We start from the raw sequence: 21,539 nt of genomic DNA on the forward strand, positions 1-21,539 counted from the left end.
TGACAAAAAGTAGATTAAACTAACAAAGTACATATTCTCCTCATAATACACTAAAAACTTAATCAAACCAGGCAATTCAATCAAAATAGCTTTCCTAATGTTGACTTTTCCCAGCTCTCTATACACATTCATTAGGTATTTGAACATTCTATATTCTTCCACTTCTAAGCCAGGAGAACTTCATTAAGTGGATGCCAGCTTATGAGGACTGACCAAATAATATAAAGTTACCAAGGTGAATCGCAAGCATTATGTTTAAAAGTCTCTTTGTTCCTTATCTACTTTCACTAACAAGATTAATAAGAATTCTTCTAATGATGAGCTCTCAAAAGTCACTAGAATATAAAGATCTTAGAATTATATAAGGAAGGTTAATGGGTCAAAAGTGTACAAATGAGGGAAGTCTGCTTACGTTTCTCCTCTATATTCAGCTAACATTTTAAAGCCTAACTTGGCTCCTTCTCAATCACTTCCCTCTAGACTTTTCATGGGCATCAGATTACATTGGTCCACCACCCCCTTCAAGACTATTTCCACAGTAACATAGTAATACCTGCTCCATTCTACAAACTAATTCTACTATTTTTCAAAGGGATATTAAAATTGATTATCTTTTAGAATAAATGCTATAATGGTTCATTCCCCAAACCTTCTTATAACCCATAATGTAGCTCAACCTCACATAAGGAAGATGTCAGGAATGACAGTGAAGGGGACAAACAGGCCTCAACCTGTCTCTCCTACCCAGCAAGAGTTAGGCAGTCTCATACTTCTTTCCCCACTGCACGACCAGATCTGATTTTAAGAAAAAGAAGGTGAAGGCTGAGCTTCTGGAGCAGCTTCCTGAGGCAATGTGGGGCAGAATTCAATGGCAACACCTTTAGACATGCCGTTAAGTAAGGTATGTGGGTTGCCAGAGGGGTGGAGAAACAGAAGTTTGGAAGCCAAAGGGAAGTGATGGAAGCCAAAGGGAAGTGATGGCACCACTAGTGATAATGCTTGGAGGCAACTAGTGCAACAGCTATCTCAGCCTAAGGAATGGCAGGATGAAATCTGTGTGCAAAAAAAACAAAGTTAGGAATGTCTGCATTTAGCTTTTTATGTACCTGTGATTACCATATTTCTACATGCTGAAATGGTATTCAGTTTTGGGTAAAAGCTTCCGATTGTGGGCCTGCTAACCTGTTAGAACATATGCAGCATGGCATCATCTTACCATGTTCAGGAAGAACTATTCTTGTGCCATAAAGACAGCGGTTAACTTCAAATAACACATTACAAATTATTTTCAAAGTGGCTATTGCGCAACCATTTTCAATTTTGCAACTGGTAATAGTTATCTAAGAACCTTTACAAAAGGCTTCTTCAAAGCAAGCAACAAATACGGGAAGAAAACACTGAAAACCACGTGTTTCCCAGTAGGAAGTACATTACCATTTCATTTCCCGAAAGTTCACGTTCGATGTGGGCTCGTAAAATGTAAATATTTCTAAATAACAGATTTGACATCCACGTATTTACCTGCCTCACTTGTGAAAGGGCTTGAATTCCCTTCTGTAAAGTAAAAATAACTTCCCCTTAATATTAGTAAACGTGGTATGCTGTTAAAATCCGGGGCCATTAAACAGCCGAAAGCCCAGAGGTGGGTTCTCAAGTCAACAATGTGGGCCAGAGGAGGAAAAGGTCTGCACGCTGGGGTCCTGTAGGTGGGGGAAGCGGTGCACCTGGAATTGAAGGGCGGTTTGGAACAATCCACTCCCACCGGGTCCCCCGGGGTAGGTGGACGATGGGAAGGTCCTGCGTCGGGTGCAGGCCTCGGGCGGCAACTCCTCGAACTCGGACCTAATACCCTTCACCCCCGCCCAGTCCTGGGGTTGAGCGCTGGCCTCCAGACCGAAAACTGCCATTCCCGAGGCATCGCGCATCTCTCAAAGCCTTTGGTCAGCCCGCGTTTTCCTCCAGGGCTACTCAACCGCTCCACCCAAGACCTCAGGTCAGGGAGCTCCGACCTCCCGTCATTTCTCCAGATCTCCTCAGTTCAGAGCAAAAGAGAACCTCAAGGTGACACCTTAATTTGGACGGAGGATCGGGGTTCAGGGCCCGCTCCCCGTCAGAGCCCGGTCGCCTCACCTGGCAGCGGCACACGATGTCGGCGTCCTGCGCCAGCAGATCCACCACCTTTCCCTTGCCTTCGTCGCCCCACTGCGCGCCGAGCACAACGGTCACCCGGTTTCCTCTGGACCGCGCCCTGGGGCCGCCGTAGTTGCCGTTGGGCACGGAGGATGCAGCCGAGTGACTCTCGGCCAACGCCATGGCTGCAGCAACGCGCGGAGAGCAGACAGAGGCGCGGGCTGCGAGGAGTACTAGAACTCAACGGCCCTGCGGCCGCCAGCCACATGCAGAGGAAGAGGGAGCCAGAGCCGGCTCCGCCCTCCGGCCAAGCTCCGCCCTGCGCTCCGCGGAGCCCTCTCAGTGGGGAACCATGGCTGCCCTGCGCAGGCCGGCGGCAGCTGCACCCCGGGAGGAAGATGCCCGGGCAGCGGCAACTGCCACCACCGGAGACCAAGGCCACGCCCCTCCGCGGCCTGGCGCGCCTCGCGGAGCCGGGGGCAGGGCTTGGCGCGCGGTTCCTCCGACGCCCCGCCTCCGCCCGTACGCCAGATTTTCAACCCGGGAGGCGTGGAGGAGCGCGCTGGAGCGTCGGACCGCAACTCCCGGCATGCAACGCTCCGGCTGCCGCGAATTGGGGTGGTGCCACGGTGTCTGCCAGCGACAGGAGGCAGCCTCTGAAAGTGTTCATTTTAGAATTATTTTTTAATGATTTGTTTTTGTTAAGGGATGAGATAGTGTGTACGAAATACAAAGGGTGGAATTGCAAAATACAAATGGGATGAAATTGGAACGTATAGGTAGAGAATTGAAAAGTAAAGTTCTAGAAGTAAGAACACAGATGAGGCAGGGATCAAAAAAGGCAAACTAAAGTAATAAGGTAGAGGACATTAGATCTTAAAACCTAGAGATCGAGTAGAGTCCTAACCATTCTCATTTTACACATTAGGAGCAGAGTCTCAGAGAGGAGGAGTGAATTAATGAATGTCATTTAGTGTATGCCAGGTACGGAAATGCATTTACCTCTTAATTACCACAACCGTATGAGGTAGGTAATACTATCTTATCCTTATTTTACAGGATTTAAAAGTTAGTTGACTTACTCTAGTACCAGCTGAGTTGGTACACAGGCAGTCAATCCAGAGCCAAGGCCCTTTCTGTATATTTCACTATTAGTGTATCATCTGCACCTAGATTATGGAGTTTACCTACTACCTAGCTAATGCTCTTCCAGTTGCCACGCAGATTAACTGTGACATCTAATTCTGATATAAAGTCGCTTTGGAAAAAAAGTGGGAATAGAATCGCATTAAATAAAGTCTCCCAAATCACAGTCACATTCTTTCCTGGTCCCTAGAGCGCATTTTAGTGTTTTACTATCTTTATTCAATGACTCATTAAGTCAGTAAACATGGAGAACCTACTACAAACTAAGATGTTATTGGGCAATGACGACACAAGGAGGAATAAAGATATAATGGCAACCCTCAAGTATTCAGATTGCCAGGTTACTACCACAAATAAACAAATACATTATAATACTATGTGACAACTTTGGTGTTTGTCTTGGGTTTACCACAAAATTACAAACTCCTTTGTAAATCAGAATGTTGTCGTATTTCTTTGTATGCAAGTCCACGACATAGTGTTGAGCATTAAGTAAGTGCTCAATAAACACACGTTGCATGTTGTTTGTTGCTGTTGAGCATAAAAAAATCGTTTATGGAGTGCCTGTTCCCTGGAAAGCATTGCCAGATAGGTATTTGCTGACGCAGTGGTTTTATACAGTCAGAACGACCATGGGGCTAAAACATACACTAACTTAAAAGTTTCACCTTCATTCAGTCAACTCGGATTTTCCGAAGTGGTTCTGTAATTTCACTTCAAAAAAAAAAAAGAACAATTTTGCCGCTCCTCAAAACTGGTTTAGGTTTTGTACCCCAGCAGATGTCTTCGCGGCTGGGGAGTGCTGCGGGGGCTGGCGCGCGTTGCAGGGATTGGCACGCGCGCGTATTCGCCCGCGCTGCAGGTGAGCGCGACCAGAGCACCCGGGAGCGCGCGAGGCCCGGGCGTTTGGGCTGAGGCTCACCCGGCGCCATGTCATGCTGGGTGGTAGCTGCCGTGCTATCGTGGCTTACCTGCTGCGGCTCGGCCCTGTGGAGGTAGAGATCCCGGTCGCGGCCTCGTACACCGGGCGGAGGTCGCCCTGGGGCAGAGCAGGCGGGACCTACCCGGCGCCTCAGTGCCCCGGGACCACCCGCCTCGTCCCACAGCTGTCCCCACACACGCGGCTGCGCCCCGCACTCCCTGCCGAATTTTCAATGAAAGGGCGGAAAATGAGGGGACGCGGTTAGGACCTTGCTCCTCGATGGTCGTGGTAACTTCACGTCGCTGTCCAGAGGACAACTGGGCCCCGGGAGTCCCTAAACTCGTTTCCTCCCGCTGCGCTCCTCTAATGCCAAACGGGAACCAAAGAGCTGCGGCGTTGGGGCTGCACTTCACTGGGATAACTAGTTAGTGGTGGTGTATGCTAGCTGGTCCTAGTTTAGAGGTTTGTCAAAAAGTGCTTTAAAAAATGTAAATACTATGCAAATGTAAGGAAATGTAATTCCTGTATAAAGTGACTGGTTTTGGAGAATGAAAACTATAAAGTTCTGCAAGAGCTCAATGCAAGTTTGATTTTTGTTCAGTATTCGGTACCTGCTGAATTGGAAAGTATATCAAAATACTTTAGAAAGTTTTTCAATATAGGTTAAAATACAGGTGATAAACCAGAAAAATCACATTCGGCGAATCTAATGTTTAAGGGAGGTTTTGCTATAACAATAATTATTACCTTCTGACATTAAGATGTAAGAATGCCAACAATAAATCAAACAGGGCAGGTCACTGGACAAATGGACAGATCAAAAAGAATGAGAGGAGCCCTTGGAAAGGGTCCATGTAATGACTAAGAGCAGAAATGGGATTCAGACAGAACTTTGTAAGCCTTCATTTTCTCTATAAAATGGAAGATAAAACCTATCTCATGGGGTTGTGAGGCTTGAATGCAGTGGTATAGTTAAAGCTCTCGGTACACGCCTGGCAAACAGTCAATCAATAAATAACGGCAGCTGATATTAAGGATGACCTGTGAACTCAAAGAGTTTATGAACATTGTTATCTTGACCAGAAGTCACCAAACCTTTCCATATAGGATCAGATAGTATATCTTTTAGGCTTTTCAGGCAATACAATCTATGTTCTAACTACTATGCCATGGTAAGAGAAAGCAAACCCCAACCACTGTAAACAGAGGGGCGTGGCTGTATGCCAATAAAAATTTATTTACAAAAACCAGGTGGAATCTGGCCCACAGGACACAGTTTGAGAACCCTTGGTCTAAATTCGTAATTGAAGGAAACGCAACATTTTAGTCACAGGTTAGTGAAGACAAAAGATGTCTTATCCCATGGTAGTCACAGACTCCCTGGATTTTATTTCTTAGTAAGGTGTTCTTCTAAAGGACAAAATTTCTTAAAATTAATTAATTTTTATTTATTGTTAGCTTTTGAGCATGGGGAAATGGAGAATTCGGAGGTTGATGTCATATTTAAGAAATCCGTCCCTGCCCCAAGGTCAAAGAGATATCTAAATTTTCTTAGTATTAACATTTTGTTTTTGACATTTCTTATCCCAATGGAATTGGTTTTCTTACATGATCTTAGGAACGCAATTACTTCGTTTTCCTTATGAATATAGATCCATTTTCTATCCACATTTACTGAATAGCCCCCTTTTCCTCTATTGATCTGACATGTCACCTCTGTCCTATACAAAACTTCGATATGGACATATATTTGGGTTTATGACACTACTTCTGAGTTTACTGTTCTGCTGTATATTATCATTGGCTGGTTTGTTGCTGTGCCAATACCACAGCATCCTAGTTATTGTAACTTTGTAGCAGGTGATGCTGTCTAGTGGACAGGTCTTTGCCTCCCTGTTCTTCTCCAGAAGTGCCCTGGTCATTCTTGGATCTTTACCGTTTCACATCAATAGTAAAATCAGATTATCATGTATCATGAAAAGCTCTTTTAGGATTTTGATTGTAATTGCAATGAATCTGTACAACACTCTGGGGAGAAATGGCATCTTTATGAATATTAAATCTTCCTCTTCAATGAATGTTGTATTTCTCTATTTAGATCTTCTGTATAAAGGGGCTCTGTTTCCTCCTTTTTAATCCTATGTTTCTAATTTATTCTTCTAATTGCACTGGTTATGACCTCCAATACACTGTTGGATAGAAATGGTAATAATGGCATCCTTCTCTAATTCCAGATTTTAAGGGGGTGGTACTAGTGTTTCCCCATTTAGGATATTGTTTGCTCTGGGTGTTCTGCAGATACTCATTATAATGGTTAAGCAAGTTTCCTGGCATTTGGGATTTACTCTGATTTTTAAATTATGAATTTATGTGAAATTTTATCATATATTTTCATCTATCAAAATAATTGTAATTTTTCTCTTTAGTATGTGTGGTGAGTTTCATTTGTAGACTTTTCTAATGAAATAATCTTTATATACATAGGATAAATCCAACCTGGTCATGGTTTATTATCTCTTCATGCCCTACTGTGTTCAGTTTTCAAATATTTTCTTTAGGATTTTTATATCTGTATTTTTCTTTTTCATGTTTCAGTTTGGTTTTTATATCAGTGTTACACTAGCTTTACGAAATGAGTTGAAGAATATTATCTTTTTTTCAGTTCTTTGGAAGAGTTTGTGTAGGATTGGAATAATTTATTTCTTGAAATTTGTGATAGGACTCATGAAAACGCTTTGAGCCCAGTGTTTTAGGGGAGAATTTAAGCTACTGCTTGAAATCTAGGCTTATAGAATTATTTAGGCCTTTTAATTTTTGAGTCGGTTTTGGTAATATATATTATATATATTACAATGTAGACTTTCACATGATTTTTCAAAATTGGCATGTAATTTTAAATATTTCCTTATCTTTTTGCTCCTTGCTTTTTTGTAATTATAGTCCCTTTCCATTAATATTACATAACTGTATCTACTTTCTCTTTTTGTCTCTGTCAATCTTGTCATAAGCTTATCTGCTTTACTTATTGCTGCATTTTGTTTTCTATTGATTTCTGCTTTCATTATTATCCTTCTATTTTTCTTGGGCTTATTCTGATACTCTCTCTCACATCTTAAGCCAGATATTTAGCTACTAGTTTTCAGTCTTTATTCTTTTCTAATATGAGATTTAAAGATATCAGTATTCCACATTGTACTGCTTTGCTGTATCCCATAAGAAATGATATGTAATCATTTCATTATCATTTACTTCTAGATGTTTTTAACTTTCATTATTTCTTCTATAGCCCTTGAATCATTTAGCAGTTTGTTTTTTAACTACTGTGATATAATGAGTTATAAAAAATGACCAAAGAAATTTGATCATTCATATGACCAAATGTGTATTTCCCAGGTATATTTGGTCTTCATCTACAGTTCTGAAAACACTGCAGAGTCTTAAAGGTGAAACAGGTGTTTTGTCATATTAATGAGAGACTTTTGGACCCCCACCCAAGGGCAGGGGCTGGACGTTTAGTCAGTCATGACTATGCAGTGAAACTCTCTCAAAACATGAGAAGAGAGCTGGCATGCTTGCTCTGGTTTGCCTTCTCTGCTCGGTTAGATCTTGCTTCTTGGTCAGAGAGAGCTTCTATGCTTGGGAAACCCAAAATGCCTCCACCTGCCACTGAGCCAGGCCCCAAGCTCCACGAGGATACAAGCTTCTTTATTTCGGACCCTGCCCTATCTAAGTCTCTCTTCATCTGGCTGTTAACTTGTATCCTTTGTGGTATCCTTTATTAAACTGGTAAACTGAAGTGTTTTCCTCCTGAGTTCTGTGAGTAGCTCTAACAAATTAATGGAACCTAAGGAGGATGTCGTGGGAACCTCCAATCTGTAGCCGGTAGGTCAGAAGCACAGGTTGTGGGCCTTGCGACCGGCATCTGGAGTGGGGGTGGAGGGCAGTCTTGTAGAACAGACCCCTTAACATAGGAATCTGGTGCAGTCTTTGGGCAGATAGCATCAGAATTGAGCTGAGTTTTCCAACACCCTGCTGATGTTCAAGAATTGTTTGGTGTAAGTGTGTGGGAAAACCCCCCTCCCAAATATTTACTAACATTGGAATCAGGTCTGGGTACCAGAATGAAGTTTTACTGCTATTACTGCTGTGTATAATATTGTTACTGTTACACACATACGTAGGGAAGAAATACACCATCTCATTTGGTGTCAGAGATGTAACAACTACAAATACATAAAGATTATTATTTTTTATTAATAACTTCTCCATTAATTACATTATAATCAGACAGCAGTGTCCATGTGTGACCTGATATTTGAAAGTTGTTGAGGCTTGTTTTATGGCCTAATAGATTATTGGTTTTTACAAATGTCCAATGTATGCTTGAAAAGAATGTGTTTTGTCATGCCCCTATTGGCACACACTTGTAATGAATTGATCTTCATTGCTCCTGAAAATACCTTTTGCTTAAAGTTTTTTCTTTCTTATATTAATATATTCAATGAGGTTGGACTTTCTGTGAGTGAGAATCCTGTGCTTCCTACAATATATGGTTGTCAAACATGAATAGGTTAGCACATGTTTCTGCCAGAAGCCTGAGTATGACCTATCTAGGACCAATTCCTGGATAGATATAGTAGGATCAATTGCGGATTTTAGAGAAAATGATTTACCCAGAGAATATATTCTTTAGGCTGTATGGGGAAACAGAAAGGGATGTTAGGAAGGAACTTACCTCTTGGGAAATGAAGGGAAAGGTAAAGGTCAAGAATTCTCTTTGATTTTGAAGAACTGGTACAGTAGGAATACACCAGAGAAAATAGGAAAAATACATTCTTGTGGTCCATAAGTGAGATAACAATGCTCTTTTCATTAAAAAGTAGTATCGGCATATGGTCCATCTGTACACCTCATACCTATAGTCCTCCCAGATCCATTGCCAACAATAATACATTAAATATTTGACATAATTAAGGAAACAAGGATAAGGTGTTATTGTAGCTATCTGTGATGAAATTAATGAATTAAATATGACCTCTTTGGCTACTGATGATACCTCCATACCCTGACACCAGACCTAGTGTGAGTGGGAAGCTGATGAAGGAGCAGGTGAGGTAAAGGGTTTGCCAGGAAAGGTAATTTTACCAGTTGGCTACCAGATTTTATTCACAATTAAATTGCATATTTTAATTTTGTAAATTGAAATATGAAATCTGCTACTTGTGTTATTCTTCTATCTGTCTTATATAATGAAAGGGGTCTTAGATTTATAAGAAGGGGGAGGTGGTTCATACTTACTTGAAAAAAAGTCTTTGATGAAGATACATTTCATTTTAATTAATAGGGATATATAAAAATACATGAACATATTTTCATATTTGATCTATATACTGTATACATACAAAATGATTATATTGGTGACTGACATCTCTTAATTAAGTCTTATATAATTCTGCTAAAGGAGTTACATAGTGATATTACAGCAATTTCACAGGCACATACATGCAGAAATTGCCTCTGATTTAAGATTTTAGGGATGGAGTAACACCAGTGGCAATTAGGTATGTAACAGATATGGAATACATTTTTGAAGCAAAGGACAGGTGAAAAAATTTTAAGATGATGCTTTATGGTAGCTACTGACCACATGTGGCTTTTGAACACTTGAAATGAACTTAGTCCAAATTGAGATGTCTCTTAAGTGTAATATACACACCAGATTTTGAAAAATTAGTTCAAGAAAAACAGTGTAGAATATTTCATTACTAATTATTTTATATTGATTGCATGTTGAATAAGATATATTACTAAAACCCATTTCACATGTTTCTTGTTTCTTCTTTCTCTTTTTATGTGGCTATTAAAAAATTTTAATTACATACGTAGCTCACATTGTATTTCTACTGGACAGTGCTGCTTTAGATAGATCATGTAAACAAAAATTAAAATACCCTGGACAATAGAAATGGTAATGAACAAGGACTCACAGAAAATTGCTCTTTAGTGTTTCAAATAAATACTGTTTTTTGTGTATTCATTATTTTAACTAAATAAGTGAAGGAGATAGAGCCAGTATACAACAGTTTTCATCCTAAAAACAAAAACAAGATGTAGAATATTTATTTCTCATTATACTGTCTCCAGTTACTGGGAAAACCCAAACACACCTTGAATGGTGGGTAGAGGTCACTGATATGCCCAGGTTTAGCCTTGTCTACATGTTCCAGGAAGGTGCTTGAGCAGAAATGTAAAGCTCTTGGCAGACTAGGGGTGCTCAGACCAAGTATAGAATACCTCTTATTTGGAGGAGAAATTAGTTTTAATATTCATGTGTATTTATTTATTATTGGTTTCAGGTGTACAACATAGTGATTCGACAGTTACCTACATTGTTAAATGCTTACCCCAACTAGTGTAGTTATTATCTGTCAATATAGCAAGATGTTACAGAACTATTGGCTATATTCTTTATTCTGTACTTTCATCCCCATGACTAATTTATATTACAATTAAAATTTTGTGCCTCTTTATCCTTGTCACCTTTTTTATCCACCCATCCCAACCTCTCCCTCATGGTAACCACTAGTCACTTCTGTTTTGTTTGTTCTGTTTTGTTTTTAGATTCCACATATAAGTGAAATTATATGATATTTGTCTTACTCTCCCTGGCTTATTTCACTTACAAATATACTCTTTAGGTCCACCATGTTGTTGCAAATGAAAGGATTTCTTTCTTTTTTCTGGCTGATTATTCTATTGTGTATATGTACCATCTCTTTTTTTTTTAATTAAGGTATCATTGATATACAATCTTATGAAGGTTTCACACGAACACCATTGTGGTTTCAGCATTCACCCATATTATCAAGTCCTCCTCCACCCCATTGCAATCACTGTCCATCAGCATAATAAGATGCTATAGAGTCATTACTTATCTTCCCCATGCTATACTGCCTTCCCTGTGACCTACCTATATTGTATGTGTACCACATCTTTATCCATTCATCTGTTGATGGACACTGGTTGCTTCCATATTTTGGCTATTGTAAATAATGAGGTGATAAACATAAGGGTGTGAACATCTTTACAAATCAGAGATTTTGTGTTCTTTGGGTAAATTCCTAGGAGTGGAGTTACTGAGTTGTATAGTATTTCTATTTTTAGTTTTTTGAGGAACCTCCATACTGCATTCCATAGTGGCTCTACCAATTTACATTCCTACCAACAGTGTAGGAAGATCCTCACCAATATTTGCTATTTCTAGATTTTTGGACAGAACCCATTCTCACTGGTGTGTAGTGATATCTTGCTGTGGTTTGGATCTGCATTCGCCTGATGATTAGCGATGTGAAGCATCCTTTCATGTACCTGTTGGCCATTTGTATATCTTCTTTGGGAAAATGTCTATGCAGGTCCTCTTCCCATTTTTTTAATTAAGGTATTATTGATATACACTGTTAGGAAGTTTTCACATGAAAAACAAAGTGTATACTACATTCACCTATATTATCGAGGCCTCCCCAAAAACTCCAATGCAGACACTATCCATCAGTGTAGTAAGATGCCACAGAGTCACTATTTGCCTTCTCTGTGCTTCACTGTCTTCCTGGTGAACTTCCACACCATGTGTACTAAACATACTACCCCTCAATCCCCTTCTCCCTCCCTCCCCACCCACCCTCCCCTACCCTTCCCCTTTGGTAACTGCTAGTCCCTTCTTAGAAGTCTGTGAGTCTGCTGCTGTTTTGTTCCTTCAGTTTTGCTTCATTGTTATACTCCACAAATGAGGGAAATCATTTGGTACTTGCCCTTCTCTGCCTGGCTTATTTCACTGAGCATAATATCCTCCAGCTCCAGCCATGTTGCTGCACATGGTATGATTTGTTGCTTTCTTATAGCTGAATAGTATTCCATTGTGTAAATGTACCACCTCTTCTTTATCCATTCATCTACTGATAGACACTTAGTTTGCTTCCATATCTTGGCTATTGTAAATAGTGCTGCAATAAACATAGGGGTGCATATGCCTTTTTGAATATGAGAACTTGTATTATTTGGGTAAATTCGCAGGAATGGGATTCCCAGGACAAATGGAATTTCTATTTTTAGTTTTTTGAGGAACATCCATACTGCTTTCCACAATGGTTGAACTACCTTACATTTCCACCAGCAGTGTAGGAGGGTTCCCCTTTCTCCGCATCCTCACCAGCATTTGTGGTTCTTAGTGTTTCGATGCTGGCCATCCTAACTGGTGTGAGGTGATAACTCATTGTGATTTTAATTTGCATTTCCCTGATAATTAGTGATGTGGAGCATTTTTTCATATGCCTGTTGGTGATCTGAACTTCTTTGGAGAATTCCATATCCTCCACTCATTTTTTAATCGAGTTATTTGCTTTTTAGTTGTTGAGGCATGTGAGTTCTTTATGTATTTTAGATGTTAACCCCTTGTTGGATATGTCATTTACAAATCACCCATACTGTAGGATGCCTTTTTGTTCTACTAATGCTGTCCTTTGCTGTACAAAAGCTTTTTAGCTTAATGTAGTCCCATGTGTTCATTTTTACTTTTGTTTCCCTTGCCCAAGGAGATATGTTCAGGAAAAAGTTGCTCATGGTTATGTTCAGGAGATTTTTGCCTATGTTCTAAGAGTTTTATGGTTTCATGACTTACATTCAGGTCTTTGATCCATTTGGAGTTTACTTTTGCGTATGGGGTTAGACAATAATACAGTTTCATTGTCTTGCATGTAGCTGTCCAGTTTTGCCAACACCAGCTGTTGAAGAGGCTGTCATCTCCCCATTATATGTCCATGGCTCCTTTACCATATATTAATTGACCATATATGCTTGGGTTTATATCTGGGCTCTCTAGTCTGTTCCATTGGTCTATGGGTCTCTTCTTGTGCCAGTACCAAATTGTCTTGATTACTGTGGCTTTGTAGTAAAGCTTGAAGTTGGGGAGCATAATTCCTCCTGGTTTATTCTTCCTTCTCAGGATTGCTTTAGCTATTTGGGGTCTTTTGTGGTTCCTTACAAATTTTAGAATGATTTTATCTTCTTTGTTGAAGAATGCTGTTAGTATTTTGATAGGGATTGCATTGAATCTGTACATTGCTTTAGGCAGGATGGCCATTTTGAGAATATTAATTCTTTGTATCCATGAGCAGGGGATGTATTTCCATTTATTAGTATCTTCTTGAATTTCTCTCAAGAGTGTCTTGTAGTTTTCAGGGTATAGGTCTTTCACTTCCTTCATTAGGTTTATTCCTAGGTATTTTATTCTTTTTGATGCAATTGTGAATGGAATTGTTTTCCTGATTTCTCTTTCTGCTAGTTCATCATTAGTGTATAGGAATGTAACAGATTTCTGTGTATTAATTTTGTATCCTGCAACTTTGCTGAATTCAGATATTTGATCTAGTAGTGTTGGAGTGGAGTATTGAGGGTTCTTTATGTACAATATCATGTCATCTGTAAATAGTGACAGTTTCTCTTCTTCTTTATCAATCTGGATGCCTTTTATTCCTTTGTATTGTCTGAATGCTGTGACAAGGACCTCCAGAACTATGTTGAATAAAAGTGGAGAGAGTGGGCATCCTTGTCTTGTACATGATTTTAAAGGAAAGGCTTTCAGCTTCTCACTGTTAAGTATGATGTTGGCTGTGGGTTCATCATATATGGCTTTTATTATGTTAAGGTGCTTGCCCTCTATACCCATTTTGTTGAGAGTTTTTATCATGAATGGATGTTGAATTTTGTCAAATTCTTTTTCAGCATCCATGGAGATTATCATGTAGTTTTGTCCTTCTTTTTGTTGATGTGGTGGATGATGTTGATGGATTTTCAAATGTTGTACCATCCTTGCATCCCTGGAATGAATCCCACTTGATCGTGGTGTATGATCATCTTGATGTATTTTCTAATTCAGTTTGCTAATATTTTGTTGAGTATTTTTTCATCTGTGTTCGTCAGGGATATTGGTCTGTGATTTTCTTTTTTTGTGGGGTCTTTGCCTAGTTTTGGTATTAGACTGATGTTGGTGTCATATAATGACTTTGGGAGTATTCCTTCCTGTCCTACTTTTTGGAAAACTTTAAGGAGGATGAATATTGGGTCTTCACTAAATGTTTGATAAAATTCATCAGTGAAGCCATGTTGTACAGGGGTTTTGTTCTTAGGTAGTTTTTAAATTACCAACTCAATTTCCTTGCTGGTAATTGGTCTATTCAGATTTTCTGTTTTTTTCCTGGGTCAGCCTTGGAAGGTTATATTTTTCTAGAAAGTTGTCCATTTCTTCTTGGTTATGCAGTTTGTTTTCATAGTATTCTCTCATAATTGTTTATATTTCTGTGGTGTCCATTGTGATTTTTCCATTCTCATTTCTGATTCTGTTTATGTATATAGACTCCCATTTTTTCTTCATAAGTCTGGCTAGCGGTTTATCTATTTTGCTTATTTTCTCAAAGAACCAGCTCTTGCTTTCATTGATTCTTTCTATTGTTTTATTCTTCTCAATTTTATTTATTTCTGCTCTAATCTTTATTATGTCCCTCCTCCTACTGACTTAGGGCCTCATTTGTTCTTCCTTTTCTAGTTTCATTAATTGTGGGTTTAGACTGTTCGTTTGGGATTGTTCTTCTTTCCTGAGGTAGGCATGTATTGCAATGTACCTCCCTCATAGCATGGCCTTTGCTGCGTCCCACAGATTTTGTGGTGTTGAATTATTGTTGTCATTTGCCTCCATATATTGCTTGATCTCAGTTTTCATTTGGTCATTGATCCATTGATTATTTAAGAGCATGTTGTGAAGCCTCCATGTGTTTGTGGGATTTTTCATTTTCTTTGAGTAATTTATTTCTAGTTTCATACCTTTGTGATCTGAGAAGCTGGTTGGTACCATTTCAATCTTTTTAAATTTAGTGAAGCTCTTTTTGTGGCCTAGTATATGATCTATTCTTGAAAATGTTCCATGTGCACTTGAGAAGAATATGTGTTCTGTTGCTTTTGGGTGTAGAGTTGCTGTAGATGTCTTTTAGGTCCATCTGTTCTAAAGTGTTGTTCATTGCCTCTGTCTCCTTACTTATTTTCTGTCTCATTGATCTTTTGGAGTGAGTGGAGTCTGGAGTTGAATCTCCTCAAATGAATGCATTGAATTCTATTCCCCCTTTTAATTCTGTTAGTATTTGTTTCACATATGTAGGTGCTCCTATTTTGGGTGCATAGATATTTATAACAGTTATATCCTCTTGTTGGATTGACCCCTTTATCATTATGTAATGTCCTTCTTTGTCTCTGGTGACTTTCTTTGTTTCAAAGTCTATTTTTTCTGATACAAGTACTGCAACTCCTGCTTTTTTCTCCTTATTAGTTGCATGAAATATCTTTTTCCATCCCCTCTGGGTTATTTTTTTGCATTTTTGGTGTTTAGTCATATGAGTTTTTTATATATTTTGGATATTAATCCCTTAACAATATAAAATGTATTGTTTATGAATATATTCTCCAATACTATAGGTTGCATTTTCATTTTGTTTATGGTTTCCTTTGCTGTATAGAAGCTCTTTAGTTTGATTTAGCACTTGTTCATTTTGTCTTTCTTTCTTTTGTCCAGAGAGACATATCCAGAAAAAAATTACTCATCCTTATGTTTAAGAGATTTTTGTGTATGTTTTCCTCTGTGAGTTTTGTGGTTTCACATCTTATATTTAGATGTTTAGTCCATTGCAAGTTAACTTTAGTGTATGGTGTTAGACAGTAATCCAGTTTCATTCTTTTGTATGTAGCGATCCAGTTTCTCAACACCATTTACTGAAGAGACTATTTTTTTTTTTTTTGAGAGGGCATCTCTCAGACTTATTGATCAAATGGTTGTTAACAACAATAAAATTCTGTATAGGGGAGTCAATGCTCAATGCACAATCATTAATCCACCCCAAGCCTAATTTTCGTCAGTGAAGAGACTATCTTTTCCCCATTGTATATTCTTGCCTCCTTTGTCATATATTAATTGACCATGTAGGCATGGGTTTATTTCTGGGCTCTCTATTGTGTTCCATTGATCTATGGGTCTATTCTTGTACCAGTTCCATAGTGTTTTGATTACTGAAGCTTTGTAGTATAGCATTCAGTCAGGGAGTGTGTTACCCCCATTGTTCTTCTTTCTCAAAATTGCTTTGGGTAATTGGGGTCTTTTGTGGTTCCATATGAATTTTAGGATTATTTGCTGTGGTTCATTGAAAAATGCCTTTGGTATTTTGATAGGGTTGCATAGAATCTGTAAATTGCTCTGGGAAGTATGGCCATTTTCAGAAAATATTATTTCTTCCATAAAAAAGGGATAGATTTCCTTTTTTGTATGTATTCTTCAATTTCTTTCATCTGTGTCTTAGGGTTTTCAGCATACAGGTCTTTCACCTCCTTGGTTAGGTTTATGCCTAGGTATTATTTTCTTCTTGATGCAATAATAAATGGAATTGTTTTCTTGATTTATCTTTCGGCTAGTTCATTATCAGTATATAGAAATGCAATGGATTTCTACATATTAATTTTGTATCCTGTGACTGCTGAATCCAGTTATTAGTTCTAGTAGTTTTTTGTTGGAGTCTTTAGGGTTTTCTATGTATAATATCATATCATGCTCAAATAGTGACTATTTAACTTCTTATAAATCTGGATGCCTTTTGTTTCTTTTCATGTCTGATTGTCATGGCAAGACTTACAGTACTATGTTGAATAAAAGTGGTGAAAGTGGTTATCCTTGTCTTTTTCCTGATCTTACAGAATGAGCTTTTAGCTTTTCATCCTTGAGTATGATGTTAGCTCTAGCTTTGTCATATACAGCCTTTATTATTTGAGGTATGTTTCCTCTCTACCCATATTGGTGAGAGTTTTTATCATGAGTGGACGTTGAATTCTGTCAAATTTTTTTCAACATTTATTGAGATAATCATATGTTTTCATCCTTTCTTTTGTTGGTGTGGTGTATGACATTGATTTACAAATATTGTACCATCCTTGCATTCCTGGAATAAATCCCACTTTGGTCATGATGGAAGATGATGTATTTTTGAACTCACTTTGCTAATATTTTGTTGAGGATTCTTACTCATATTTAAACTTTTCTCCACAGGTATTCCAGTAACAGCCCAAGCCACTTGATTTTTAATAACAGAAGTACTGTAAGTGTTTACTTTTCTTAAAGCTATAGTTAAGTATTCTTTTTTAACATTAGAGCAAAGATGAACATACTCAGTTGTATAGCACAGTCTTATTCTTTCATTTTTATTTAATTTCCTCCATTCCATTTATCACCCCAAACTAGATCCCCTCTCTAATAAATATCCTTAAATATGTGTGTAGCAAAAATAAAGAGTGTTGCAAAAATACACAACAAAATATTAGCAAAACGAATTCAAAAGTACACCAAGAGGATCATACACCATGACAAAGTGGGATTCATCTCAGGGATGCAAGGATGGTACAACACTCGAAAATCCATTAACATCATCCACCACATAAACAAAAAGAAGGACAAAAACCACATGATCATTCCAAAGATGCTGAAAAAGCATTCGACAAAATTCAACATCCATTCATGATAAAAACGCTCAAAAAATGGGTACACAGGGCAAGTACCTCAACGTAATAAAGGCCATATATGAGAAACCCACAACCAACATCATACTGAACAGCGAGAAGCTGAAAGCATTTCCTCTAAGATTAGGAACAAGACAGGGATGCCCACTCTCCCCACTGTTATTCAACATAGTACTGGAGGTCCTAGCCACTGCAATTAGATATAACAAAGAAATACAAGGAATCCAGATAGGTAAAGAAGAGAAACTGTCACTATTTGCAGATGACATGATATTGTACATAAAAAACCCTCAAGACTCCACTCCACAACTACTAGAACTAATATCAGAATTCAGCAAAGTTGCAGGATATAAAATTAATACACAGAAATCTGTGGCTTTCCTATACACTAATGATGAACTAACAGAAAGAAAAATCAGGAAAATAATTCCATTCACAATTGTATCAAAAAGAATAAAATACCTAGGAATAAACCTAATGAAGGAAGTGAAAGACCTATACCCTGAAAACTCCAAGACACTATTAAGAGAAATTAAAGAGGATACTAACAAATGGAAACTCATCCTATGCTCTTGGCTAGGAAGAATTTATATTGTCAAAATGGCCATCCTGCCTAAAGCAATCTACAGATTTAATGCAATCCCTATCAAACTACCAACAGCATTCTTCAACGAACTGGAAAAAATAGTTCAAAAATTCATATGGAAACCACCAAAGACCCCAAACACCAAAGCAATCATGAGAAGGAAGAATAAAGCTCTTCTTCAAGCTCTATTACAAAGCCAAAGTAATCAAGACAATTTGGTACTGGCACAAGAACAGACCCACAGACCAGTGGAACAGAAAGGAGAGTCCAGATATTAACCCAAATATATACAGTAAATTAATATATGATAAAGGAGCCATGGACATACAATGGGGAAATGACAGCCTCTTCAACAGCTGGTGTTGGCAAAACTGGACAGCTACATGTAAGAGAATGAAACTGGATCATTGTCTTACCCTATACACAAAAGTAAATTCAAAATGGATTAAAGACCTGAATGTAAGTCATGAAACCATAAAACTCTAGAAAAAAACAGAGGCAAACATCTCTTGGACATAAACATGAGTGATTTCTTCATGAACATATCTCCCTAGGCAAGGGAAACAAAAGCAAAAATGAACAAGTAGGACTATATCAAGCTGAAAACCTTCTGTACAGCAAAGGACATGACCAATAGAACAAAAAGGCATCCTACAATATGGGAGAATATATTCATAAATGACAGAACCAATAAAGGGGTGACATCCAAAATATATAAAAAGCTCATGCACCTCAACAAACAAAAAGCAAATGATCCAATTAAAAAATGGACACAGGATATGAACAGACACTTCTCCAAAGAAAAAATTCAGATGGCCAACAGACACATGAAAAGATGCTCCACATCACTAATCATCAGAGAAATACAAATTAAAACCACAATGAAATATCACCTCACACCAGTAAGGATCACCACCATCCAAAAGACAAACAACAACAACTGTTGGGAAGGTTGTGAAGAAAGGGGAACCCTCCTACACTGCTGGTGGGAATGTAAATTAGTTCAACCATTGTGGAAAGCAATATGGAGGTTCCTCAAAAATCTCAAAATAGAAATACCATGTGACCCAGGAATTCCACTTTTAGGAATTTACCCTAAGAATGCAGCAGCCCAGTTTGAAAAAGACATATGCACCCCTATGTTTATCACAGCACTATTTACAATAGCCAAGACATGGAAACAACCTAAGTGTCCATCAGTAGATGAATGGATAAAGAAGAGGTGGTACATATACACAATGGGATATTATTCAGCCATAAAAAGAAAACAAACCCTACCATTTGCAACAACATAGATGGAGGTAGAGGGTATTATGCTCAGTGAAATAAGCCAGGCGGAAAAAGGCAAGTACCAAATGATTTCCCTCATATGTGGAGTATAAGAACAAAGAAAAAACTGAGGGAACAAAACAGCAGCAGAATGAAAGAACCCAAGAATGGACTAATAGTTACCAGAGGGAACGGGACTGGGGAGGATGGGTGGGAAGGGAGGGACAAGGGGGGGAAAAGGGGGGCGGTACGATTAGTATGTGTAATGTGGGGTGATGCATGGGGAGGGCTGTGCAACACAGAAAAGACAAGTGATTCTACAGCATCTTACTACAATGATGGACAGTGACTGTAATAGGGCTTGTGGGGGAGACATGGTGAAGGGGGGAGTCTAGTAAACATAATGTTCCTCATGTAATTGTAGATTAATGATACCAACATAAAAGATTAATAAGTAGAGGGGTGCAAGTTGTAGCACTCCAAAATCTTACGACTATAGACTATCTACGGTTAAAAGAACATATGGGATGTGAACAGATCCCAGAAATGGGTTGCTTTAATTTGTCTGATTTCTCTCAGACTGTTCAAGTACAGTTGGACAATATCCATCATATCATAGACAAATTTTCACAAATGCCTAGGGTGCCTAAATGGTTTTCTTGGCTTCACTGGAGATGGCTGGTAATTATAGATTTGCTTTGTTTATGTCACCGTATTCCTATTACATTAATATGTGTGCGCAAGTTAGTTAGTAGTTTAAAACCTATACATGCTTAAGGTACTCTACAAGAAGATATGTCAAAGAAATAATCAATCCTCCCATGTTTTCTTCCATATGCTACCTCTATAGCTTTTCCTCTTCCTTCCTAATTACAACCCTTAAATAGAATTTGTGCCTCATATCGAATTTACCGAGTATCATAATTCCTCCAGGTGGTAAAGATACCTCGAGACAAGTGCTGGGCATAGAAGCCACAGGGCATAAATCTGCAAAGAAGTAAAAAGCTAACCTTTTCAAACAATATGGCTTCTCTCTCACTTACCAACTTTACATTTCCCTGTATGGCCCCGGAAGATGACTGGTTAGCCAGAGACGGGTAAGATTCCTCAAGGGAGGAACAACCTAAGACAGGCACAGTCGCAGGGGGGCCATCAGGTGAGAAATCGTGGAACAACAGTGGTGAAGCTCAGAACATCACCCCCCCCCCCTGTTTTGAGAGAAAGCTTCTACATCCGTGGAGGTTTTATTGCCCTTGTCTAGCTCGGATTAGCACATAGTCTACAGGCACACACCTGATCATCTACAGTTGCTCTCTTACAACACTAAACTATGTTTTCTAATTTTATCTTGCATCTACCTACCACTTCAGCATTTTATTAAAAATAAAAAAATAATAATAATAAAGGGAGAAATGTGGGATCCACATATAAATCAAGTATAAAAATCAAACGAATATTCATATTTGACCTGATTGTTTATAGTTCATAATGCGTGATCAAAACCGAAAGTTTCTGTGATGAATGCCCTTGTACTGTTCACCATGTAAGAACTTATTCACTATGTAAGAATTCGTTCACCATGTAAGAACTTGTTCATTATGCTTCGGAAGATTAGAGACTGACGAGAATTAGGCTTGAGATGGATTAATGATTGTGCATTGAGCATTGACCCCCCTATACAGAATTTTATTGTTGTTAACAACCATTTGATCAATAAATATGAGAGATGGCCTCTCAAAAAAAAAAGATAAATAAGTATATATAATGTTTTTATTGTTTTGTGATTTAATATTCACAGACAGATGGCCATAGAATATATATACATATACACAATAGTGTAAACTGTTAAGAATGAAAGATAGTGCCATTAATAGTTATGGCAGGACA

The 21,539-nt window shown here is 38.5% G+C and overlaps 2 protein-coding genes across 3 annotated transcripts in view; one reads left to right on the top strand and one right to left on the bottom strand.

The window, feature by feature from the left end:
* The window catches only part of ADSS2 (adenylosuccinate synthase 2), a 50,749-nt gene extending 48,091 nt beyond the window's left edge, over positions 1-2,658 (bottom strand). Inside the window, exon 1 of one of the 2 annotated variants that reach the window (XM_073216713.1) lies at positions 2,131-2,658. In XM_073216713.1, coding sequence (XP_073072814.1) covers positions 2,131-2,398 — 268 coding nt within the window. In that variant the 5' untranslated portion in view covers positions 2,399-2,658. The remainder of the gene's footprint in view (positions 1-2,130) is intronic. The other variant, XM_017661374.3, reaches the window with a different exon arrangement.
* A 1,462-nt stretch (positions 2,659-4,120) lies between these two features.
* Positions 4,121-21,539, top strand: part of CATSPERE (catsper channel auxiliary subunit epsilon) — a 151,229-nt gene continuing 133,810 nt past the window's right edge. Inside the window, exons 1-2 of the mRNA XM_073215735.1 lie at positions 4,121-4,271; positions 17,331-17,379. Coding sequence (XP_073071836.1) covers positions 4,207-4,271; positions 17,331-17,379 — 114 coding nt within the window. The 5' untranslated portion in view covers positions 4,121-4,206. The remainder of the gene's footprint in view (positions 4,272-17,330; positions 17,380-21,539) is intronic.

This window comes from Manis javanica, chromosome 11 (assembly GCF_040802235.1).
Source record: "Manis javanica isolate MJ-LG chromosome 11, MJ_LKY, whole genome shotgun sequence".
NCBI classification, from domain to species: domain Eukaryota; kingdom Metazoa; phylum Chordata; class Mammalia; order Pholidota; family Manidae; genus Manis; species Manis javanica.